This window comes from Eucyclogobius newberryi, unplaced genomic scaffold, assembly GCF_026437365.1.
Source record: "Eucyclogobius newberryi isolate DKJ021-1_F unplaced genomic scaffold, fEucNew1.0.hap1 SCAF_16, whole genome shotgun sequence".
Taxonomy (NCBI): domain Eukaryota; kingdom Metazoa; phylum Chordata; class Actinopteri; order Gobiiformes; family Gobiidae; genus Eucyclogobius; species Eucyclogobius newberryi.
In genome coordinates this window covers 909518-936593 of record NW_027315790.1, presented here as the reverse complement: position 1 = coordinate 936593, position 27076 = coordinate 909518, and the positions used below count along the sequence as shown (strand labels likewise).

General features: G+C 46.5%; 1 protein-coding gene across 1 annotated transcript in view; it reads left to right on the top strand.

The window, feature by feature from the left end:
• satb1a (SATB homeobox 1a) overlaps positions 1–25871 on the top strand; it is a 46190-nt gene extending 20319 nt beyond the window's left edge. The window contains exons 4-7 of the mRNA XM_072448411.1: positions 5261–5452; positions 6681–6833; positions 19906–20100; positions 25079–25871. Of these exons, the coding sequence (XP_072304512.1) occupies positions 5261–5452; positions 6681–6833; positions 19906–20100; positions 25079–25819 (1281 nt within the window). The 3' untranslated portion in view covers positions 25820–25871. The remainder of the gene's footprint in view (positions 1–5260; positions 5453–6680; positions 6834–19905; positions 20101–25078) is intronic.
• The last annotated feature ends 1205 nt before the right edge of the window (positions 25872–27076 follow it).

Genomic DNA, 27076 nt, shown 5'->3' with positions numbered 1-27076 from the left:
ACTTTAGCTTACGTTAGCTCGTGTTAGCTCGTGTTAGCTCGTGTTAACTTGTACACTGTTCACCGGAAGGTTAAAAATGTATTTTTTAAGTATTTTAGAAACAGTTGAAGAGTGAAATTCCTTCTATTTTATTTTTAGACTAAAAACAATTTAGCATGTTTGGTAATTTTAGAGGCCGAACTCCTGAAATGGTCCGACCAAAAGGCTGCATTCTGCGAAGTGGCCACTACTCAATTTGGAGCCAGAGGCAGAGGGGGCGTACCCTATCCAGATATTATAATAGATCCATGGTTTGTAGTCAGTTATGGCCTGGATGCCCTGCCACATGCGTCGGGGATCGGAGTTGTTCTTAAAGTGCTCCTCAATCCTTAGCTTGTGGCTGTGCTTGGCCTCCCTGATGCCCCTCTTCAGGTCAGCCCTGGATGAAGAGTAAGCCTGTGCATCGCCAGATCTGAAGGCGGCGTCACGTGCCTTCAGCAGTAGGCGGACTTCTCTGTTCATCCACGGCTTCTGGTTCGGGAATGTAGTAATCTGTTTGTGAGTGGTGACACTTTTGATGCTGGTGTTGATGAAGTCCAGCACAGAGGAGGCATAAGAGTCAATGTCCGTGTGGGAGTCCAGTGTGGTCTGGGTAGCAAACACACTCCAGTCTGTGTGTTCAAACCGCTGCTGTAGTTCAGAGTCTGCTCCCTCTGGCCACACTTTAACTGTCCTCACTGTGGGTTTCACACGTTTGATGAGGGGTGAGTACTTGGGGATTAAAAACAAAGAGAGGTGGTCAGACTGTCCAAGGTGGGGGAGGGGGACTGCTTTGTAAGCACCAGCCATGTTGGTGTAAACATGGTCCAAAGTCTTGATTCCTCTTGTAGGACAGGAGACATGTTGATAAAATTTAGGGAGGACAGTCTTCAGGTTGGAGTGGTTGAAGTCACCCGCAACAATAAAGGCTGCCTCCGAATGTGATGTCTGTTGTTTGCTAATGGCAGCATGCAGTTCTTTCATTGCCAGTTTAGCGTTAGCATCGGGTGGGATATAGGCTGCAGTCACAATTGTAGATGTAAACTCCCTGGGCAGATAGAACGGTCTGCACTTAACCATAAGGTATTCTAGGTCAGGTGAGCAATGACTTCCGATGATGGCAGTATCCGTGCACCAAGCTTTGTTCCCATGGATACACAGACCCCCGCCTCTGGTCTTACCGGAGTCATCAGCTGTTCTGTCCGCCCGGAGCATGTAGCGACCAGCTAGCTCAATGACGCCATCGGGAACGCTGTTGTTGAGCCACGTTTCCGTGAGAATCATGATATTGCAGTCTGTAATCCATTTGTGTGTGGTGATCCACAGTCGTAGCTCATCCATTTTGTTCGCCAGAGACCGTACATTAGCGAGGAAAATGCTGGGTAGGGAAAGCCGGTGAGGTGTTAGCTTCAGCTTAGCCCTTAGCCCAGCTCTCTTACCCCGTCTTTGTTTACGGTCTCGACGCCGCCTGCGAGCACTTCCGGTCGGCGGAGCCGGGTTGATTGTCCCGGTGGTCCTAGCGATCTCTGGGAAAAGTTGTAGTCCATCGATAAAGTAGTCCAAATTCTGTGATCCGATGTCCAAAAGTTCCTGGCAGCTGTAGAAAGTGTTTGCAGGACAGTTCTGAGTGAGCATGCTTGAAACAAGTAGGCAGATAACTACTATTTCGCTAAATCTGTAGAGACGCTGAGCCGCGCGTCGTGCACGCGCCGCCGTCCGATGATCAAGGTTTTGTACCAAATTGAACTGACCTGAGACTCGAGGAGACTCAAGTTGGAAAAACTGTGGCATAAGGAGGCAAACCACTATCACATGTTTTGAAACTGTTGTTAAAAAACACAATGCTCTGAAGACTTTTTTTGATGTTTCAATCCCTCTCAATTTTAGAACTATGTATCTGGGCCTCAAAACTCAACATGGACACAATAAATAGATACATTCAGAATGTACTTTTTGTGGCCATTACAAAGAAATGGATGATACAAACATCACCAACGATCAAGGACTGAACTGACAGAGAAACAGACATCAGACAAATGGAAAAAATTACATCCAGACTTAAATTGGAAATGGACAAAATCGACCAACTATGGACCCAGTGGGACACTTATATTAATTAATCAGTTCTATGATTACCGTATTTTGCGCACGAAAAGGCGCAAAGGATTATTAAGCGCACCATCAGTGTGTATCATGTGTACCATGTGCACCATGTACCATATGTATCATGTGTACCATGTGCACCAGGTGTACCATGTGTATCATGTGTACCATGTGCATCATGTGTACCATGTGCATCATGTGTACCATGTGCATCATGTGTACCATGTGTACCATGTGCATCATGTGTACCATGTGTACCATGTGCACCATGTGTATCATGTGCACCAGGTGTACCATGTGTACCATGTGCACCAGGTGTACCATGTGTACCATGTGCACCATGTGTACCATGTGCACCAGGTGTACCATGTGTACCATGTGCACCATGTGTATCATGTGCACCATGTGCACCATGTGCATCATGTGTACCATGTGCATCATGTGCACCAGGTGTACCATGTGCACCATGTGCATCATGTGTACCATGTGCACCATGTGTACCATGTGTACCATGTGCATCATGTGTACCATGTGCATCGCGTGCACCATGTGTATCACGTGTACCATGTGTACCATGTGTACTGGTCCATACATAAAGCACATAAGATAAACAAAACAGACGATAAGTCAGAGTCAGTTGAGCTTTATGAAACACGTTCAACTCATTCAGATCAACATTGTTCAACATCAAAACACAGTCTACTATCGCTAACAGACACGTTAGCATATCCAAATCAATTCTCAGTCAAGATCACTTGTAAACAAGTAAAATACAAACACAGAACACACTCTGCTACCGCTAACAGACACGTTAGCGTATTCACAACAAGTCCCAGCCTCGCTCAGTTGCAACACGTACAATACATCATAATACACTCACTTTTTCAGTTCATTCCTCGTCATCAAATCCTTCAAATGCGCCGAAGTACATCCCGCACAGCTATGACCAGACATCCCGATTTACCTGTGACAGCCCCGATTGTTTACGTCCCGTGTCCCTGTTTAATTTCTGCTGGGGCGCAGAATGGTAAAAGCAGCCAAAGCGCCGATAGCGTCATGTGATCCCGCATCTCGGATCCACGCGGCAGTTCAGTGATGATTCCGGCCTTTTGATTCCCACAGTTGACTGATCATTTAAGCGCATTTCTTGCGATAATATAACAGATCCAATGGTCTCTTGGCAGGAGCCATCTTGGGCCAAGTTTCTTGGGGTCCTTTATTTACCGGTAGGTGTCTACGTAGTGCCTGACTGAAAATGTTGTTTACGTTTTGACAAAGTGCTGCGTGTGCCGCGTGTATCAGAAGACTACTGTTCCCAGAATGCTTTGCACACATGTTGTTGGGACTTCCAGTTCCGGAATACTGTAAATCTAGTCGCGCATCGGCGTCTCGTGTCTCAAATCTTCTTTATACACCGTGTACCACACAAAATATCTTCGCGGTCAGTAAGCACAACCAGAAATTAACCATATATTAAGCGCATGGACGGCTTTTGAGGACGTTATATACTTTTACGTGCGCCTTATAGTGCGGAAAATACGGTATGTCTCTTATCTTTGTGGATGTCCATTTTATATTTTTTTCTTCATTTTGCTCTCTGGTCCTTTTGTGTGTCTGTTATGTGTTTTATGTTTTCTTTCAAGGGCTTATATCATGCAAAATCAACTTTTTAGAGCTTTTAACCTTCTTACAGTGCGATTGGTGCCTCATATATGTGCCTCAAGTAGTATTTTGATTGTTCTCTAGCTAAAGAAGGAATCAGTCTCTTTCCTTCCCCTCGGCTGAGCAGACGGGCGTGGCCTTCCCACCAGGGTGAGTGCCACAGCACGCTTCCCTGTTTCAGCCCCTCCTCCAGGAAGCACTCTATACCTGTAACACGCCCCCTCCCCCTGAGCTCGAGAGGAAACGCGTCTATTTAGGCACAGTTAGCTTCAAACGCTACTTTTTTTGTTCCAATGCTGCTGCTGCTGAGTCGTGCGCTGTGTGCTTAACCATTTGCATTCCTGGGTTTGTAAGTGGGGTCCAAGATAAGCAACCTCCCTGAACAGAACCCAGTTACCATCACAGTGACATCCAAGAAAGAGGCTCAGGTATGAAAACCTGGACAGCACCGGCCCCTGACATGATTCACGCATACTGGCTAAAGAAACTGAACACTCTATGAGCACCTGGCTGCACAAATGAACCAGCTGCTAACAGATGGGACACACCCTGAATAGCTAACCGAAGGACGTACGATCTTGATCCAGAAGGATCTTCCAACGGTACAGTCCCGTCCAACTATCGGCCAATAACCTTGTCTCTCCACAACATGGAAGCTCATGTCAGGCATCATTGCAGCCAAGATAAGTTGGCACATGGATCAATACATGTGATAAGCACAGAAGGACATCGATAAAGGCTCCAGAGGAGCCAAGCAGACAGTCTGGATGAACACACGGAGACTGTGACGTCATACATTTGATTCTGTGAGGACGACATTAAACCATCTCACAAAATCACCTTCAACAATGACAAACTCTGGTTCAGACTTAAACTGAGGCTGAGGCAGAAGGAGGCGGAGCACAGGGGCGGAGCTAGAGAGCGCTACAAAGAGGAAAAGTACGGATTTTCCAACAACAACCCCGCCTCTGTGAAGTGGCCCCGCCTCTGTGTGAAGTGACCCCGCCTCTGTTTGGAGTGGCCCCGCCTCTGTGTGAAGTGACCCCGCCTCTGTGTGAAGTGACCCCGCCTCTGTTTGGAGTGGCCCCGCCTCTGTGTGAAGTGGCCCCGCCTCTGTGTGGAGTGGCCCCGCCTCTGTGTGAAGTGGCCCCGCCTCTGTGTGAAGTGGCCCCGCCTCTGTGTGGAGTGGCCCCGCCTCTGTGTGGAGTGGGCTCCGGCTTCTCACCTACTAAGAGCCAGAGCCCCCCCCCCACGCTGTACATGACCTACTATAGGTTTGAGAATACAAAATACATTTTAACACTCGTCTTAGAAGAAGTTGATGGACCTTCCAAATATGAAGTGGTTTCAACATTGCAGTTTACAATAAACATAATGAGCTCTGTACGTTTTATACTAAATGCTGTGGGAAAATCCCTTTGAACACAGTAATAGTGAAGAAGCTTCACCAGGGCAACCGTTCTCACTTGTTTTCCAGGGTTTACTGTCAGAAATCCTGCGTAAAGAGGAGGAGCCCAAACATGCATCGCAGTCCCTGCTGGTCAACCTGAGGGCCATGTACGGCTTCCTGCAGCTGCCCGAAGCAGAGCGGGAGCGGAGCTACTTAGAGGAGAAGGAGCGCTGTCTGACCGGGGGCCCCGCCTGCAGCACACCACCCAGGAACCACCAGGTCAGTGTGAACCAGGAAGCACCAGGTCAGTGTGAACCAGGAACCACCCGGTCAATGTGAACCAGGAACCACCCGGTCAGTGTGAACCAGGAACCACCCGGTCAGTGTGAACCAGGAACCACCAGGTGGTGTGGGGGGTTTTGGTGTGGGGGGGTTGTGGGGGGTTGGGTGGGTGGGGGTTTGGGTGGGGGGGTGGCTCTGTGGTTAGAGCCTGGAGGCCGAGTGCACTGCAAAGAAGGGGATGAAAGAAATTATTAGATGAGAAAGCTTGAGATAAGAGGGAGCAGGCACAGGGTCAATGAAACTCAACATTTGTCCAAGGACACGGGGTGCAGGGACACGGGGTGCAGGGACACGGGGTGCAGGGACACGGGGTGCAGGGACACGGGGTGCAGGGACACGGGGTGCAGGGACACGGGGTGCAGGGACACGAGGTGCAGGGACATTGCTAAGTCCCAATGAACATTGTTTAATCTATTTTTCACGGTCGCCGTCCGAGACAACTGCTGTTGTGACTTTGGGCGTATGAAAATAGAATTGAGTCATAAAACCTGCCACCAGAGGGCGCTGAGCGGTCGAGCTGTGGAGCGATAGTGACGTCATCAGCTGTGCGCGCTCCGGACGGGGAACCAGGAAGTGTGGAGCTGACCAAAAGTGGATATTTATCATCGTAGCGTCTGAAAGAAGTGCCCTCTGGCTTCAGCCCGATGCAGCCCGGCCGAGAGTCTGGTCTCTTGTGTCTGCCTGTGTGAGCGGCGCGCGGGAGCAGTGCGCTGGAGCAGTGCGCTGGAGCGATGCACTGGAGCTGCGCTGGAGCAGTGCGCTGGAGCAGTGCGCTGGAGCAGTGCGCTGGAGCAGTGCGCTGGAGCAGTGCGCTGGAGCTGCGTGGGGAGCGATGCCTTGGCGGGAACTGTGGTGCGAGCTGAGTTGAATGAGGGGGAGAAGAGGGAGAAGAAGAGCACATGGTCCTGTTGCTGTGGAGGAGAGATCGATGTGTGTGTGTGAAGGGTCCTTCAGTGCTCAGGGCCTCCTGCAGTTGGCCTCATAAGACTCTCCATGTTCCCAGTGCAGATGGGCTGAACACTGCTCCTGTCTGTTGTAGGCGCACCTGTCTCCGGGCTCAGATCAGGTGTTCAGGGCTGAACACTGCTCCTGTCTGTTGTAGGCGCACCTGTCTCCGGGCTCAGATCAGGTGTTCAGGGCTGAACACTGCTCCTGTCTGTTGTAGGCGCACCTGTCTCCGGGCTCAGATCAGGTGTTCAGGGTGGACTCAGGGCTTCTCCCCGTCAGCTCCTCCATCTACGACGAGATTCAGCAGGAGATGAAGAGGGCCAAGGTTTCCCAGGCTCTGTTCGCTAAAGTGGCAGCCTCCAAAAGCCAGGTACTGTCACCGCCCGATTGTTACTGTGAAAACACGTTTTACTTTTCTGACCATAATTGAACAAATCTGAGTCCCTTTATAACTTTTCAATCCGTCAATCACCATATTGATCCAAAATCAGGTGATAAAAGGTCCATTGTCAGGGCCGAGCGATGGTCGTGTCCCTCATTCGTCCAGGAATGTTCCATTGTAGAAAAAGATTCAGTTGTTTCATCTGGACTCGAATCAGGAGCGGGAATTCAAGATATTTATCCTACTCTGGATAGGCCCTGCCCTACGGACTCAGAGCTTCTCCGTCCATGGCTGCTGGATAGTTGTGGCCCCCGAATGAAAAGGTGTTCTTGGAATCAACAAAAACTAAACCTATTTGTTTTCTATCAAACTAGTCTCTTTGTGTACTATCAGTCCTTTAATGGGCCATCAGCCTCTATTGTCCTAGACTCTCACTCTCTCTCCTCCCTGTGTAACTGATTAGCATCCAGATGCCCTGGGCCTCGACCTATTCAGGGTTAGGATTTAACCTTCCTGTTGTTTATAATGGAATTTTGAATCTCTAGCGAGTTAGACGCCCAGAGCATTGGGATGGGCGGGGCCTCCCCAGAGTATAAAATATCCTGAGTTCCCGCTCCCATTTTGCAGATTGAGAATGACTCTTGGATGAGTCGAAACGTTTTTTTTATTTTTTAACGGAACCTTTTTCTACATTAGTAGTCATAATATTTTTTGTAATCTTTTGTAAACATGATATTGTGGTTTTTTGTACATATTTAGTTCTTTGCACATACCATACTTTTTGGGCTGTATAGCGCTCCTGAATAAAATAGAAAATAGAAATGTTCCATGTTCAGGCTGAACCTGACAATGAGCCACAGGTGCCACGTTGTAACATGAAATATTTACACAGAAGGACGCAGTTATTTTATTACTTTGTTTACGGATTTTTAAATGAAATATATTGAACAGGCGGACGAAATATAAATATAATTTCAATTTCAGAAGATTTTTTCTTCATAAAACATTAATATAATAATTCAAGGAAATATGGCGACAGGCAGGAAAAATATAAATGTTGAAGAAAACCTTTGATGAATTTGGTACCGAAGTCTCTGATTATGAAAAGCGGAGTTGACATTTAAACAGCGTCCACTTTGGAGGAGTCCCTAACCCTAACACTATACAGTTTACACTGTACAGTTTACACTATACAGTTTACACTGTACAGTTTACACTAAACAGTTTACACTATACAGTTTACACTGTACAGTTTACACTGTACAGTTTACACTTTACAGTTTACACTTTACAGTTTACAGTTTACACTATACAGTTTACACTGTACAGTTTACACTATACAGTTTACACTGTACAGTTTACAGTTTACACTTTACAGTTTACACTATACAGTTTACACTGTACAGTTTACACTATACAGTTTACACTGTATGTTTCCTGCTTCCGAAGAGTGCACACGCTTTTTTGCTCGCTCCGCTTGCTATCGCTGCTTTCCTTATTTATTTTGCTTTTTAATCAGTTTTTGTCTTCCAAACATTTTTGCTTTAGACTTTTTCAAGTAAACCAAGGATTTTAAGAAAATTTTTCCAGTTTTAACGACATATCTGAAGCCAGCGACATGTCCGGGAGAAGAAGGGAGAAAGACTGTGAACGCTGTCGGAAATATCAACAAGAAATTAATGAGCTGAAAACACGGATATTTGTTTTGGAATCTGAAAAAGTTCTTCACGATACCATTCCTGTGTCAACCGACGGTAAGAAGAGCACACTTTTTACAAGAAAAACTGCTACTTTCAACCTAAACCGCAGTGACTCTGTGTCGTTTCCAAAACTGTCTAAAAACCAGAAAGACCAGGCTGCTTCTTGGAACAAACTTGGAGCAAAGCCTAAACAATACAAAGATAACGTGAAGTCACCTAAAATACAGCTCACCAACAGATTTTTATCACTTTCAGAGATGGAATTAAATGAAAAAAGGAAAGATGACGTGGCCAAAATACAGCGAGGAGGATCTGTGCCAGGAGCCAAGGTCACGCAGATTGTTTTAGTTGGGGACGGCGCGATAAGTCACGTGACGCATGAAAAGATAAACACACATTCTTTTCCAAGCGCCACTGTTTCTGAGATAACGTCACTCCTTCCAAATATTATGGCTAAGCATGGAGGAGCTAAACAGCTGATTGTGCACGTGGGTGCAGTGGACATGCGGCGGGAACAGACTGAAGTTTTGAAAAAAGACTTCTTGAAGTTATTCGACGTGCTTGATAAAATGGAAATCAAAACATTCATAAGTGGACCTCTTCCAAACATCGACAGGAGGATAAACAAGTTTAGCCGGCTTCTTCAGCTGAACACATGGCTGTCCAAAGAGTGTTCCCCGAGAGGACTACACTATATTGAGAACTTCTATCTATTCTGGAAACGAGAGGACCTGTTTAAGAGAAATGGCCCCCACCTATGCAGAGGTGGAGTGAGGGTGCTGACAGAGAACCTGCTCCACGCTCTGAGGCATTGGACTGGGCCTGGACAGGGTCCTGAGCAGATAGTTAGAGAAGAGAGGAATGAGAGAAGAATTCCTGCTCCATCAGCCAGAGACCGAGCCAATGTTTCAACATCAAAAGCACCACAACCTCAGCCTCCACCAAAGGATTCATCAGCAGCTGCTCCACCACCACCAGCAAAGGATTCAGCTCCAGCTGATCCACATTCACCTCCACCGCCTCCAGCAAAGGAACAATCTTCAAAGGCCTTGGACCCATCTGTGACAAGCCCAACAACATCCCTGTCATCGGCCCTGCCTTCACACCAGCCCTGGGTTCCCCCTGCAACATCTACTCCCACTAAAGATTCATCATTCTCCTTCTCATCTCCACTCTCACCCATGGGCCTTCCCAGCCATTTTGAAAGTCTGATCAAATCAGGCATTAAGATGGCTCCACTCACGCCCAATATAGCAAGGGCTATGCCGACTACACCAACAAAAGCCCCACCACCCATCCCCCCTCGCCTCTCACCTGGTCCCAAACTCTCCTTGGCTACAAAAGCCCCACCACCCATCCAACCTCGCCTTTCACCTGGTATCTCCCATAGCTAGGATGCACTGGGTCTCAGCGTTGCCGGGACTTATTGTCACATTAAAAATCAAACCAACCCGGGGCCCTATGTAAAAAGAGCCCCCCCTAGTGCTATTTCTGTAGTCACATCATCACACAGATGGAAAAACAAAATGCGAGTCAGGCCCAATCTGAGAAATGTGATTCATATTCCCTGTGAAAAGATAAAGCCCAGTCCCACTGAAACTAGTCTGAAACTTGCTGTGCTAAATGTCAGATCCTTATGTAACAAATCTCTCTTAATTAATAATTGTATTTCTTCTTATAATCTTGATTTTATGTTTTTAACTGAAACATGGCTTGACAAAAACACAGGAAATGTAGTTCTGATAGAATCTGCTCCACCCAACTTTAAGTTTGAATCTGAAACACGAGAAAACAAAAAAGGGGGTGGAGTCTGTGCTGTCTTTAGAGATGAAATAATTACCCGCAGGTTGTCCTTTGGGGTGTTTATCATTTGAGTATGTCTCCTTTAAAATGGAGCTAAAACGGTCTCCATCCATTCTCTTCATTGTTTTATACAAGCCTCTCCAGCACTGCCAAAGTTTTATTGATGATTTTACTGAGATGCTCTCAGTCATATGCACAGACTTTGATGGTTTGGTCATTACAGGTGATTTCAATGTGCATGTTGATAATATTTGTGACAGAAACGCTAAAGAGCTTGATGCTGTCCTTGAAACCTTCAGTCTTACTCAGCATGTGAGAGGCCCCACCCACAGCAAAGGACACACTCTAGATCTCATAATTACAAAGGGGGTAAATATTTCAAATGTTAATGTGATCGATGTTGCTCTGTCTGATCATTTCTGTGTCTTCTTTGACCTGTCTGTTTCTCCCAAACCTCCGGTTGGTCCTGCAGTTGTTCAGAGGAGACACATAAGTGATGGCACAGGTGCACTGTTTATGGAAATGATAAACTTTGAAAATGTCTCATGTTCTAATGTAAATGATTTGTTGAACTCTGTTACATCTAGTGTTTTGAATGTTCTGGACACCATCGCCCCTATAAAGGCTAAAATGGTTAAAAATAAGCAGAAGGCGCCGTGGAGAAATGATGATTCGGTCAGGGCACAGAAAAGGGAGTGCCGCAGGGCCGAACGGAAATGGCGCAAGTCAAAGCTCCAGGTTCAAAAAGAGATTTACAAAGAAAAGCTGAACATGTACAACCTAATCTTATGTAGAACTAGGGAAAGATATTTTTCTGAAATAATTGGAAGCTGCAGTAACAACTTGCGTGTCCTGTTTGCCACAGTAAACAGATGAACAAACCCTCCAGCTCAGCTGCCGTTAGAACTCATTTCCACATCCAAGTGTAATGAGTTTGCATTATTCTTTAATGACAAAGTTCAGGGCATTAAAAATGCTATAAATCCCACAATGCAAAAAATTACCCTAAAACCACCAAGACACTTAGAGCTAACTCACTTTGCACCAGTAACTGACAAAACTGTCCATGAGATCATCACCAGTCTAAGTTCATCTACATGCTGCCTTGATGTGTTACCCACCAAATTTCTAAAGTCTGTGCTGAACAGTTTGTTAGCGCCATTCACTCACATAGTTAACATGTCGCTTCAATCTGGAACATTCCCAATGTCTTTGAAAACTGCGGTCATAAAGCCTCTCCTAAAGAAGAGCAGTCTTGATGCCGCAGTACTGAGTCATTACCGGCCCATCTCTAATCTGCCATTTTTGGGCAAAGTCCTTGAAAAGGTTGTTTACCAACAGCTCACAGATTTCCTCTTAATAAACAACTCATTTGATGTTTTTCAGTCAGGTTTTAGACCTCATCACAGCACTGAGACTGCTCTTGTCAAGGTGACAAATGACATCCGCCTGAACACTGACACGGGCAAAGCCTCAGTCTTAATTCTGTTAGATCTGAGTGCTGCTTTCGACACTGTCGATCATGGGATCCTCTTACAGAGACTAGAGGACTGGGTGGGCATCACTGGCCCCGCCCTAAACTGGTTAAGGTCCTATCTGGAAGACAGGAAGTACTTTGTTGAAATTGGTAGCTGTGTCTCAGACCACATGACCCTGACCTGTGGAGAGCCCCAAGGGTCAGTCCTGGGTCCCCTTCTGTTCAACCTCTACATGCTGCCGTTGGGTCAGTTGATACGCAGTGAAAATGTGTCCTATCACAATTATGCAGACGACACTCAGATCTATGTTTCACTATCGGCAGGTGACTATGGACCAGTAGATTCACTCTGTCACTGCATCCAACAGATCAGTTTGTGGATGCAAAACAACTTTCTCCAGCTGAACTCAGACAAGACTGAAATAATCGTTTTTGGCCCACAGAAACAAAGAGAAAGTGTTAGCGGTCACCTCCAGAGTCTCGCTCTAAAACCTACAAACCAAATTAGAAATCTGGGGGTAATAATGGACTCAGACTTGAACTTTAATAGCCATGTCAAATCAATAACATCAGCAGCTTTTTACCATCTAAAAAACATTGCCAAATTCAAAAATATAGTGTCAAAACCAGATTTAGAGAGACTTATCCATGTGTTTGTCTCCAGTAGATTAGACTACTGTAACGGCCTGCTCACTGGTCTCTCCAAACGAGCTGTAAAACAGCTGCAGTACATCCAGAACGCTGCTGCTCGGGTCCTGACCAGAACCAGGAAGTATGATCACATTAGTCCTGTTCTCAGGTCTCTGCACTGGCTCCCTGTGGCTCAGAGAATAGACTTTAAAGCAGCTCTGCTCGTGTACAAGTCTCTCCATGGCCTAGCACCAAAGTACATCTTGGATATGTTAGTGCCATATGAACCATCTCGGACTCTGAGGACCTCGGGGACCGGCCACCTGCTGGTGCCCAGAGTCAGGACTAAACATGGACCGGCCTCCTGCTGATGCCAGAGTCAGGACTAAACATGGGGAATCTGCGTTTCAGTTTTATGCAGCTAAAATCTGGAACAGTCTTCCTGAAGATGTGAGACAGGCTTCAACTCTGACAATGTTCAAATCTAAGCTAAAAACAGTTTTGTTTAGCTGCGCATATGACTGAAAGGATTTTTTCTTTGCACTCTTCTCTTTTGTTTGTGATTTTATTAGTTTAGAAAATCAGTTGGATTGATAATTTTTAATTTAGTTAATTTTATTGTAGTTAATTTTTATCGTTGCACTCTTCTCTTTTGTTTGTGATTTTATTAGTTTAGAAAATCAGTTGGATTGATCATTTTTAATTTAGTTAATTTTATTGTATTTCTGTAATTTCTTTGTGATTTGAATGCATTTTTCCTGCTGTGTGAAGCACTTTGAATTGCCTTGTGTATGAAATGTGCTCTACAAATAAACTTGCCTTGCCTTGCCTTACACTGTACAGTTTACACTATACAGTTTACACTGTACAGTTTACACTATACAGTTTACACTATACAGTTTACACTATACAGTTTACAGTTTACACTTTACAGTTTACACTATACAGTTTACAGTTTACAGTTTACACTATACAGTTTACACTATACAGTTTACACAATACAGTTTACACTATACAGTTTACACTATACAGTTTACACTATACAGTTTACGCAATACAGTTTACACTGTACAGTTTACACTGTACAGTTTACAGTTTACACTATACAGTTTACACTATACAGTTTACAGTTTACACTATACAGTTTACACTGTACAGTTTACACTATACAGTTTACAGTTTACACTATACAGTTTACAGTTTACACTATACAGTTTACACTATACAGTTTACAGTTTACACTATACAGTTTACACTATACAGTTTACACTATACAGTTTACACTATACAGTTTACAGTTTACACTATACAGTTTACAGTTTACACTATACAGTTTACACTATACAGTTTACAGTTTAAGATAAGATAAGATATTCCTTTATTGTCCCACATGGGGAAATTTCATTGGCGCAACGCAGGTAGATACAGAGGTAGATACAGAAGAACAGATCACTTATAGGAAGTCTGAAAAACACTTTCAGTAGAAGATCTCCTATAAACAAATAAAAACTCCCATAGACAAATAAATAAATAGATAAATACATAAATACCATTGCATGTGATCACGACAGTAATTGCACATGAATATGTGTCACGACAGCACATAGATTGCACATGAATTTCACAGTAATTGCACATATGACAGAATTGCACATGGTTAGGTCAGTATTGTGAGTGTTCAGGACGAACAGTGTTTGTTATAAAGTCTGACAGCAGCAGAAGGAAAGACCTACGAAACCTTTCCTTCACACAGCGAGGGTGGATCAGCCTCCTGAGTGTCCTGCAGGGGACAGAGTGTCCTGCAGGGGGCGACACTCATGGTCCAGCATAGATGTGAATCTAGCCAGGACCCTTCTGTCCCCCACCTCCTGCACCGAGTCCAGAGCACAGCCCAGGACGGAGCTGGACTTCTTGATGACTTTGTCCAGCCTCTTCCTCTCCCTCTCTGTGATGCTGCTGCTCCAGCAGGCCACACCTACAGGAGCTGATGCCACCACAGAGTCATAGAATGTCTTCAGGAGTGGCCCTGTCACTCCAAAAGACCTGAGTCTCCTCAGGAGGTAGAGCCGACTCTGGCTCTCCCTGTACAGTGCGTCTGTGTTATGAGTCCAGTCCAGTTTGTGGTTCAGATGAACACCCAGGTCCTTGTATGAGTCACTCTCTCAATGTCCCGTCCCTGGATGTTCACTGGTGAGGGGGCAGTGGGGTGGCGTCTGCGGAAATCCACCACCATCTCCTTGGTCTTCCCCGCGTTGATGAGGAGGTGGTTCCGCTGACACCAGTCCACAAAGTCCTGCGCCAGTCCTCTGTACTCCGCATCATCGTCGTCCGTGATGAGTCCGATGATGGCAGAGTCATCAGAGAACTTCTGCAGGACACAGCTGTCCGTGTCATGTCTGAAGTCTGCAGTGTAAAGGGTGAAGAGAAAGGGCGCGAGGACAGTGCCCTGGGGCGCCCCCACACTGCAGGTCCGAGTGTCAGACACACAGTCCCGGGCTCTCACAAACTGGGGTTGGTCCGTGAGATAGTCCAGGATCCACTCTGCCAGGTCATACTCCACACCAGCCGTCTCCAGCTTGTCCCTCAGGAGCAGCGGCTGGATGGTGTTGAAGGCGCTGGAAAGATCGAAGAACAGGATCCTCACAGAGCTGCCACGCTTTTCCAGGTGAGAGAGAGAGCGGTGCAGCAGGGAGATTACGGCGTCTTCCACTCCGATGCCAGACCGATATGCAAACTGCAGCGGGTCCATGGCTGAGCTCACGGTGGAGCGGAGGTGGTCCAGGACCAGCCGCTCCAGTGTCTTCATCAGGACGCGAGAGCCACTGGCCTGAAGCTGTTGAAGTCTTTGGCGCGCGGTGTCTTAGGCACAGGTACCAGACAGGAGGTCTTCCAGACATGTGGTACCACCCTCAGCTTCAGGCTCATGTTGAAGACATGCTCCACAACTCCACACAGTTCATCTGCAGGACTTAAGGAGCCTGGGGCTGATGCTGTCAGGTCCTGCTGCCTTCCTCACTTTAATCCTCTTCAGCTCACTCCTCACCTGTGCTGCTGTGACAGTCAGTGGTTGGCAGGGGGACTGTGTGCTGGGGGGATGGGTGAGTCCAGGCGAAGTGGGGAGCTGATGGTCCAGGGCAGATAAGCGAAGAGGAACAGATGCAGGGCATTGTCCAGCTGTGGAAGAGGGAGCATGCAGCTGAGCAGGGGGAGGGGCGGGTGACCGATCAAATCTCAAGAAGTGAGCATTTAAATCATTCACCCACTGTAGATCCCCCTCTGTCTGGGCAGGGGGGATTTTGAAGCCCGAGATGGTTTTCAGGTTTCTCCACACTCCCTGAATGTTCTTTTGCTGCAGCTGTTCCTCCATCCTCCTCTTGTAGCCGGCCTTAGCCTGCCTGATCTCCCTCCTCAGCTCCTTCTGCACAGTCCTCAGCTCCTCCTTGTTCCTTGACCTGAAGGCTCTTCTTCTCCTTCAGCAGAGCCTTCAGTTCACGGTTAATCCATGGCTTATTGTTTGGAAAACACCGCACCGTCCGGGAGGGAACAATGTTCTCAAAACAGAAGTTGATGTAGTCCGTGATGCACTCTGTGATGGTGTTGATGTCCTTCCCATGTGGGCCATAGAGCTCAGTCCAGACAGTGGTGCTGAAGCAGTCCCTCAGAGCCTCCTCGCTCTCAGCAGACCACATCCTCACCTCACGGGACACCACAGGCTGCCTGTGCACGATGGGTTCATACACAGGCCTCAGATGTACAAGGTTGTGGTCCGAGCTGCCCAGGGGAGGGAGGGGGGAAGAAGAATAAGCCTCTTTGGTGTTGGCAAAAAACAAGTCCAATGTTCTATTCTCTCTGGTGGGGCAGGTAACATACTGGGTGTATGTTGGTAGAACAGAAGAGGGAGAAGCGTGGTTAAAGTCACCAGAGATGAGGAAGAAAGCCTGTGGATGCTGTGTTTGCAGCCTACAAGTGCAGGAGAGCAGTGCTTCACAAGCATTTTCAGCATTGGCAGACGGGGCCACATAGACTGCGATCAAAATCACATGTGAGAACTCCCGGGGCAGATAATATGGCCTCATGCCAATAGCCAATAGTCCAATATCCTTGTTACACAGCTGCTCCCTCACTGTGCAGTGTTCGGGTTTGGACCAGCTCGTGTTCACATACACTGCCAGACCTCCACCTCTTTTCTTCCCGCATTCTTTCGTTCTGTCGCCCGCAGCAGATGAAAATTGTCCAAACCTACAATAGAGTCTGGCATTTCTGCTGTTAACCAGGTCTCTGTGAAAATCTAGTTCGGAGCTAGCTCACATCACAACAACACAACGAAAAACGCTAAAATCCAGCCGAAAAAAGTCAAAAACAGTTGAATTAAAAACAATTCCAGCGCGTGTCCCTATCGTACAGTAAAATAGAAAAAAATATTTACAAAATAATTAAAAAATATAGCAGATAAAGCACAATAAGTGTGAGAAAAAAGAGGAGCGTTTACACCGGGCTGCTAGTTGTACCAGCGCCTTATTACAGTATACAGTATACAGTTTACAGTTTACAGATGGTTAGAATAGTGCAAATGAGGTTATTGGTTTGAACAATTTTGGCAGGTGTTAAGTGTTCATGAGTCCAACGGCAGCGGGAAAGAAACTTGTTCTTGTGGTGGCAGGTTCTGGTCCGGATGGACCGTAGGGGAGTGGCCTCCTGCCTGAGGGGAGTGGTCTCCTGCCTGAGAGGAGTGGCCTCCTGCCTGAGAGGAGTGGCCTCTTGCCTGAGAGGAGTGGCCTCCTGCTTGAGGGGAGTGGCTCAAATAATCTGTGTTCCGGAGTTCGAAGGGAGAAGTCTGATCCGACCTGAACGTCCCAGAGTCCTGGAGACGTTCGGGTCCTGCAGAGATGAAGTCTGCAGCCGATCACCTTCTCAGCAGAGCGCACAATGCGCTGTAGTCTCTGCTTGTCTCTGGCTGTGGCTTCAGCGTACCACACTGTCAAGAAATTAGACATACACCAATGCTATTCCTTAACACACAGAGAACACAATTCAACTTAGAATAGGAAACGATACAGAAACATCAGACGTTTGTGCAGCTGCATGGGAGAAACCGTCGGGCCGGATTGCCAAGGCTGTTGTAAGCAGCTTGGCGACCCTCCTTCGTCTCACAACGTTTTTTCTCATGCAGGTTGGTTTTATTTGATATTATGGAATAGGCGGGTCACATTCTCATTGGTCAGCTTCACATCAAGGCACTTGTCTTTTACAACAGTTGTAATGTAAAGGGGCCTTCACACCGCGGCAGCCAAAGCGTCCAGTTTACATTCAAAGTCTATGTAAACGCACTTCGAACGCGTTGTGCGTTTTCCGCGCCGCGATTTCTACGTTGTTGGGACGCGATTCCTGCATTTTCGTACACTCTCGAGGTGCCCGAGGCGTCCAAAGCGGCCGGTGCGACATGTTCAGCTTTGTTCAACTTTCTGCGGCAGGTGTGCCGCAGCAGCCAATCAGAGATGACGTGCTACGCACGACCCGGAAAAAGACCCAAAACAAACCCCGCAAGATAAAAAAAAAATCCTTAAAACGCAGCTCTTGGAGCAAATAATGATATTGACTAAACTCTGCTCAGCTCTGAAGTATATGCGGGTCCCAGACGGGCCCCGGGCCCATCGCCTCCGCTTTTGGACTTTGTAAAGTTAATAAACCAAAGCCATGGTCCAACATTAAACTCCATTTACACCACGAGCAAAGCAAACAGCACAACTCCTCCACTGAGCATGTGCAGGACGACTCGGACGCACGTCTTCTGCTGAGTGTATTTTACGAACATGAGTCCGAGGCGTCGAACGCGCGTCCCGGGCGTTTGTCTTCAAATGTACAGGCTCTACATGTCTAACTTCTGCGTCAGGCTCAAATTTGACGCCGCGGTGTGTACTAGGCTTTAGACTGAAGGTTTCAAGAACAGCATCAAGCTCTTTAGCGTTTCTATCACAAATATTATCCACATGAACATTGAAATCACCTGTAATGACCAAACCATCAAAGTCTGTGAATACGACTGAAACATCTCAGTAAAATCATCAATAAAACTTTGGCAGTGCTGGAGAGGCTTGTATAAAACAATGAAGAGAATGGATGGAGACTGTTTTAGCTCCATTTTAAAGGAGACATACTCAAATGATAAACACCCCAAAGGACAACCTGCGGGTAATTATTTCATATCTAAAGACAGCACAGACTCCACCCCCTTTTTTGTTTTCTCATGTTTCAGATTCAAACTTAAAGTTGGGTGGAGCAGATTCTATCAGAACTACATTTCCTGTGTTTTTGTCGAGCCATGTTTCAGTTAAAAACATAAAATCAAGATTATAAGAAGAAATACAATTATTAATTAAGATTGATTTGTTACATAAGGATCTGACATTTAGCACAGCAAGTTTCAGACTAGTTTCAGTGGGACTGGGCTTTATCTTTTCACAGGGAATATGAATCACATTTCTCAGATTGGGCCTGACTCGCATTTTGTTTTTCCATCTGTGTGATGATGTGACTACAGAAATAGCACTAGGGGGGGCTCTTTTTACATAGGGCCCCGGGTTGGTTTGATTTTTAACGTGACAATAAGTCCCGGCAACGCTGAGACCCAGTGCATCCTCTCTATGGGAGATACCAGGTGAAAGACGAGAGGGGGGGGGCTTTTGTTGGTCTAGAAGTCGGGGACACAGGTTTGTGCAGTGAAGAGTTGATCAGTGTTGACATCAGAACTCTTGATCTTGCTATATTGGGCATGAGTTCAGCCATCTTAAGGCCTGATTTGATCAGACTTTCAAGATGGTTGGGAAGGCCCCTGGGTGAGGGTGGAGATGGGATGGCCCCTGGGTGAAGGTGGAGATGGGAAGGCCCCTGGGTGAGGGTGGAGATGGGATGGCCCCTGGGTGAAGGTGGAGATGGGAAGGCCCCTGGGTGAGGGTGGAGATGGGAAGGCCCCTGGGTGAGGGTGGAGATGGGAAGGCTCCTGGGTGAGGGTGGAGATGGGAAGGCCCCTGGGTGAGGGTGGAGATGGGAAGGCTCCTGGGTGAGGGTGGAGATGGGAAGGGAAGAGAGTGAGGAATCTGCAGTTGAAGTAGATGTTTCAGGGGGGTCCCAGGGCTGCTCTAAGGGCAGGGGCGATGACAGGGATGCTGCCGGGCCTGTCACAGATGGGTCCAAGGCCTTTGATGAGGACCTTGTGGGGAATAATTTAATAACACTGGGACATATGTGGCCAATACATTGGGGGACGTGTGCCTGACTTTGTGTATTTGCTTTTGCTTTTACTTTGCACTCTCTGATCTCATTCTGTAATTTCCCTCTGTTGTTTCCAATTATAACATTAATAAAATATATATCATTAATACTGTATGTAAATGCCAAAAGCACGTAACATGCATTACGATGAGTTCATTGTTCTTGTGTTGTGCTCGTGCAGGGCTGGCTGTGTGAGCTGCTGCACTGGAGGGAGGAGCCCAGCCCAGAGAACAGAACTCTGTGGGAAAACTTATGTACCATCCGCCAGTTCCTCCGCCTGCCCCAGGTGGAGCGGGATGTGGTGTATGAGCAGGACGGCACCAATCCTGGGCACAACGACCACTGGGCGGCAGTGTTCAACTGTGACGGAACTCTGGTGAGGCCACAGGAGGAAAGGGCTTTATTTCGTTTCATCCATTTCTTAGTTCACAGCTTTTTGGAAACCAATTCACTTTAATTTGGTAAATACCACATGAATAACGTCATATTGTAAGTTTAAGACAGGCAACAATAGCTCAGTTGGATAAGTGCTTGTCCTCTGTTCCAGAGGTCGTTTTTTGGCAAACATCCTTGGTTGAGCGGTCAGATCCACTGGCCTCCAGGTTGGTAGTTGGGTGAATACTTACACTGTGTCCTTGGGCAAGACACTTTAACCGCCTCACCCTCAGCATTTGTGTACACTGGCACGGTAGAGCAGTGGTTAGTGCTCTCTCTTCACAGCAAGAAGGTCCTGGGTTGGACTCCCAGGCACCGAGAGGCCTTTCTGAGAGTTTTGATGTTCTCCCCGTGTCCGAGTAGGTGTCTTCCAGGTACCTCGGTTTCCCCGCCCATTCCAAGACTGTAATAACATCAAGAGATGGACTGAGCAACTCTCACAGACAATATGCACACCGCATTAGCCCGCGTGAAATGGTAAGACCGAAGTTCGATGAAGCCATTAGGACATCATCTGCAAACAGCAGAGATGAGATCCCGGGGGCCCCAAACCAAACACCCTCTGACCCCTGACTGAGTCTATAAATACAATTGACAGAACTGGTGACAGGGCAGCCCTGGTGGAGTCCAACATCCTGATGGGTTCACCTCAGAGACCCCTCCCAGCTGTAAAGAGGGTCTGCACTAGGTCATATAGGGAGACGGGACGGAAGTTACAGATTCCAATATGATCATATGTGTCAATATATATCGTCACCATTCTGGAGCCCAAACACTACACTTCCTGTCTCAGAGGATGAGGACACTTCCTGTCTCAGAGGATGAGGACACTTCCTGTCTCAGAGGATGAGGACACTTCCTGTCTCAGAGGATGAGGACACTTCCTGTCTCTGGATGAATCATCCGAGCGTTAATGACACTTCTTCTGGAGCAGGAGATACTGGTTTGTCAGTTAGAGTCTAGTTTGTTTTGGGATGAGTTACACTTTTTCATTGTCATTATTCAACTTCAAGAAAATAACGGATGGATCAGATGAACAGGTGAGCAAACATTTACATTTGTTTCACTCGTCTCCTAACTACTACAAAAACTTAGGGTTAGGGTGAAAGGTTAGGGTGAAGGGTTAGGGTCAAGGGTTAGGGTGAAGGGTCAGGGGTTAGGGTGAAGGGTTAGCGGTTAGGGTACACTTTGGATTTGGACCCAAGAGAGAAAACGATTGCCTGAGCTGATAATATAATAGATTCATGGAGGATGTGTCAGCAGGAGACAGGCTTTTGGAGAGGATGTGGCAGCAGGAGGCAGACTGTTGGAGAGGACGTGGCAGCAGGAGAGAGACTGTTGGAGATGATGTGGCAGCAGGAGACAGACTGTTGGAGAGGATGTGGCAGCAGGAGGCAGACTGTTGGAGAGGTTGTGGCAGCAGGAGGCAGACTGTTGGAGAGGATGTGGCAGCAGGAGGCACTGTTGGAGAGGACGTGGCAGCAGGAGGCAGACTGTTGCAGAGGATGTGGCAGCAGGAGGCACTGTTGGAGAGGACGTGGCAGCAGGAGGCAGACTGTTGCAGAGGATGTGGCAGCAGGAGGCAGACTGTTGGAGAGGATGTGGCAGCAGGAGGCAGACTGTTGGAGAGGATGTGGCAGCAGGAGGCAGACTGTTGGAGAGGACGTGGCAGCAGGAGGCAGACTGTTGCAGAGGATGTGGCAGCAGGAGGCAGACTGTTGGAGAGGATGTGGCAGCAGGAGACAGACTGTTGGAGAGGATGTGGCAGCAGGAGGCAGACTGTTGGAGAGGTTGTGGCAGCAGGAGGCAGACTGTTGGAGAGGATGTGGCAGCAGGAGGCACTGTTGTAGAGGACGTGGCAGCAGGAGGCAGACTGTTGGAGAGGATGTGGCAGCAGGAGGCAGACTGTTGGAGAGGATGTGGCAGCAGGAGGCAGGCTTTTGGAGAGGATGTGGCAGCAGGAGACAGACTGTTGGAGAGGATGTGGCAGCAGGAGGCAGACTGTTGGAGAGGATGTGGCAGCAGGAGACAGACCACTCGCATGTGTTTTGGGATTGTCCTGTTGTTCGCTGCATTGGACAGAAGTGAATAATACTTGACACACAGTTTTTCACATTTCCATCTGAACTTTAGAACTATGAACTTGGGCCTCAGAACTCCTGCCATGGACACAATGTCTTCACATAATCCTAGCTGTGGTTTTCAGGCTTTGAACACTCACTCTCTTTTGGAGGCAGGAAAAAGACCATCACAAAGAGATGGACACAAACATCACCAATTGATCAAGGACTGGACTGAGATGGGAACAGACATCAGGCAAATGGAAAAAAAATACATTCAGACTTTTGACTAATTGGGACTTGTATTTTAATTGAAATGTGTCGTGATTTTGTTTATTCTGATGTTTAGTTGACTTTGGTTCTCATCCTGATTTTCACTCTCGCTCTTTTTCTCTATTTTTCTCTGTTCTATGTTTTTTTTAACAAAATGAGGGTCACGTTTTTTCCTCTGACTCAAAATTGAGTTTGATGTTTTTGTCCTGGCTGCACTTGCTTTTTAGGAATATCGGTTCCAGTCCAAAAAATGACTAATATTTGACACAGATGTTATTATTATTATACTTTTTTCAGTCATGCGTGAAAATTGGAATAGAAGGGCAATGAGTGGTTTGGTTTGGATGGATTTTAAATATTTGGTTATTAGCAACCAAATATTTAATATCTGTATCGGCTCAAAAGAAATCCACATTGGCCCAAACTTCAGCAGAAACTGACATATGAAAACGTGAAATATCTCTACGCAAAGTGCTCAAAGTCACAGGAATATATACATATATATATATAATATACTGGGTATGTGAAGTATCCGGTGCTGATCTAACTTTTTGCACTCTAAAGTCTGGAAGAATGACCTCGGCGCCGTTCAAGATTAACGTTCATGGCGGGAGGCGGCCGAGGCCCTGTGGGGATATGGTTCATGTACGATGGACGATAAACCCATCGTCTCCCATGTACGAGCTCATCTCTGTCCCAACCCAGCATTTATGTCTCTTTATTATATCATATATATGATACATGATATATTATATAATATATATGATATATGATATAGTAGAAAAAGCTTCAGTTGTAGTCATCTGGACTCTGTTAGAAAAAAATAGACGTTTTGACTCTCATCCAAGAGTCATTGTCAATAAAAGAATTTAGATCGAGAACTCCGATATTAATACTGTTCTGTGGTAAGACCCGCCCATTGGGAGGAGCCTTCCTGAAGTAGAAAGAGTTGTTTGTTTCAACAGAAACTCCCCCCTTGTATCTACCGAGCCTATTCAGAATCTTAATGGGCTATTAGAGTCCTCTTTGTCTTTGTGAGACCCTGGCTCAACCACCCTGAGGACCTGATTAGCATCTAAATGTCCTTGTCCTGGTCCTCTACCTTTCCAGGGGTTCAGTAACCCATTATAAATAACAGGAAGATTAAACCTTAGCCCTCCATTTCTGTTTAAAGAAGGTCTTTCTTTTTTAACAAAAATGGCTTCCTTGACTCCTCTTTCAAACCATCTTTTCTCCTGCTTCAAACCTTCACCTCACCGTCTTCAAACGAGTGATTAGAGGCTTCAAGATGGAGATGCACGGCACTCTGAGGTCCTGAACTTGTATTTCTTCTGTGCTGATAAAGCCTCTTGTGTAGAGGCTGTTTTGTCTCACCTGTGTACCGTTCTTTACAGCTTTCTTCACTGCATTGGATCGAATAAACTACATTGCTCTGTTTTTGAGTCGGCAACTTGTCCTTTGGGTGAACCAGTTTTTGTCTTAAAGTGTTTCCTGGTTTAAAATAAACAGGGACTTCGTGTTGTCTAAAAAATCTCTGCAGTTTTTCCGACAGGCCAGACACATAAGGGATAGAAACACCCTAACCCTAACCCCACCCCGAAGCCACAGTTTTGTGGCTCCGCTATGTCGATGATACTTTTGTAACAATCAAGAAACAAGAGCTGGAAACCTTCTCTGATCACATCAATGCTGTGGACCCACATATCAGGTTTACAAGAGAAGACGCTAAGGAGAATCGCTTGGCCTTTCTTGATTGTTCCATGATCAGAGGAGAGGACGGGAAACTCCAAATAGAAGTCTATAGGAAACCTACACACACGGACCAGTATCTGCTCTTTGGTTCCAACCACCCACTACAGCACAAGCTGGGTGTGATCAGAACCTTACAACACAGAGCTCAAGGTGTGCCCACCAGCTCAGAGGGCAAGAAGAAAGAGGAAAAACATGTCCGAAATGCCCTCTCAGCCTGTGGTTACCCCGCTTGGGCTCTCAACAGAGTGAAGAGAACCAAGAAGCAGGACAAAATATCTGTTATCTATAATGGGTTACTGAACCCCTGGAAAGGTAGAGGACCAGGACCAGGACATTTAGATGCTAATCAGGTCCTCAGGGTGGTTGAGCCAGGGTCTCACAAAGACAAAGAGGATTCTAATAGCCCATTAAGATTCTGAATAGGCTCGGTAGATACAAGGGGGAGTTTCTGTTGAAACAAACAACTCTTTCTACTTCAGGAAGGTTCCTCCCAATGGGCGGGTCTTACCACAGAACAGTATTAATATCGGAGTTCTCGACCTAAATTCTTTTATTGACAATGACTCTTGGATGAGAGTCGAAACGTCTATTTTTGCAAACTGAGTCCAGATGACTACAACTGAAGCTTTTTCTACTATGGAACACGCCTGGACCAATGAGGGGATTACACCGAGATATATGATATATGATATATAATATATCATATATAATATATGATATATGATATATAAATATGCTGTGAAGTTTGGAGCCGGGTTCTTCTAAAAGTGCAGAGCCTCAGCCACTTCCTGTTTCACGTCACCTTCAGTCACCACATGTTTCTTCTTTCTGCAGTACCAGCGCATCCCGCCCCTGTCACTGCACCTGCCACTTTCAGAGAGCAGACCATATCTATCGCCACGACAACCCCAGGAAGCATCAACAAATGACCGCAGGACCCAAGGCAGCTGGAGCACCCAAGGGAGAACACAAGTGCACAGCAGAGAGAGGGAGGAGTGTGAGGAGAGGACTACTGGACTGGTCAGGGAGGGGCAGGTCTGTCCAGAGGACGAGGAGAGGACAGAGTCCAATGTGAAGGACAAACACAGGGCTGTGGACTGTAAGGAAGAGGTCCAAGCACAGATCCAGGCAGGATGTTTAAAGGTGTCCACTGAGGCCCTGAGGATCCTCCAGAGCTTCATCCGGGAGGTGGGACTGCCCCCCAACGAGGAGGCCATCTGCACCTTGTCCGCTCAGCTGGGCCTGTCCCAACACACCATCTGCAGCTTCTTCAACAGCCACAACACTCCATACACAATAGAAAGGGGGCTAGAAAAGAGCCCTGAGGGACACCTGTGTGGACTGGATTCTGGACAGTCTCATCCAGAGAATACAGAGGGGCAGGACTTTGGATTGTCCCATCCAGTAAAAACAGAGGAGGAGTCTGGACTGTCCCATCTGAAGAGAGAGCCAGGGGGACAGGACTCCTGTGGAATCAAAGAGATTGATGTAGGAACTCAAACAGTTTTTGTCCTAAAAGAGGAACAGACCGACTTCACAGCCGACTGGGACAACCTGAAATATATGTATCATTAGGTTGACTTAGTCTTGTGTCTCTTCATCATTATTGTCTCTTCATCATTATTGTCTCTTCATCATTATTGTCTTTAGGTGATTCTAAAAGGGCCGAGCATATGGTCTGATTTATGCTCATCAGAATCACAGTGACGTCGTTCAACTTTCAATATTCAGACTTTGAATCATTCGCCATTTAAAACCAATAATAGTCCAATACTCCAGGAGCTGCACTTGTGTTTTAGTCCGGGACCGGCAAGAGGGTCCTTCACGTTCAGGAGGCAAGAGTGTCCTTCACGTTCAGGAGACAAGAGTGTCCTTCACGTTCAGGAGACAAGAGTGTCCTTCACGTTCAGGAGACAAGAGTGTCCTTCACGTTCAGGAGACAAGAGTGTCCTTCACGTTCAGGAGACATGAGTGTCCTTCACGTTCAGGAGACATGAGTGTCCTTCACGTTCAGGAGACATGAGTGTCCTTCACGTTCAGGAGGCAAGAGTGTCCTTCACGTTCAGGAGACAAGAGTGTCCTTCACGTTCAGGAGACATGAGTGTCCTTCACGTTCAGGAGACAAGAGTGTCCTTCACGTTCAGGAGACATGAGTGTCCTTCACGTTCAGGAGACAAGAGTGTCCTTCAGCCGCTCTGTGTCGGAGAGAGAAGAGTAACAAGAGGCTCCGCCTTTATTACTTAAACAGCACGTATCCTTGCGCACAACAATATAGTCCCACATATGCAGTGGTAAACATGGCTCTCGTTAGGGGGTGGAGAGGGGGCGGAGTGTAATGGCTGAATGGGCCCCGCCCCAGTCTGGCTCCTGATGAGTTTAGTCCAGTTTAGACTAAACTTTAGGCTAGTTTAGACTAAACTGGTAAAGTGTGAACAAACCACATGCTTTTACTCGGAGGATTCTGGAGCATTGGAGGTTAATGTGAGACTTTAAAACAAATACAAAATGTTTTCATGAAATGTTTTGTAAATGAATAAATTCATGAATTTAATAAATTGTGTTTTTAAAACAGGTTAAATAAATGTATTACTTCAACTTTTATGCCATATGAATGAAATAATGAATGCATTTTTATTCAAGTGTCATGCCCTCAGGGGCCCCGCCCACATATGACACTATTGACACTTGTATCGCAAGTTGTTTTTTTTTACTTTCATACAAAAGTCATTTGCAATCAGTGGGTCTGAACTCAGATGATACATTTATATTGAACTGCCCTGTAACGGGAGACCTCCGTCTTATTGAAGTATATTTCACATACAGCTTCAGTAA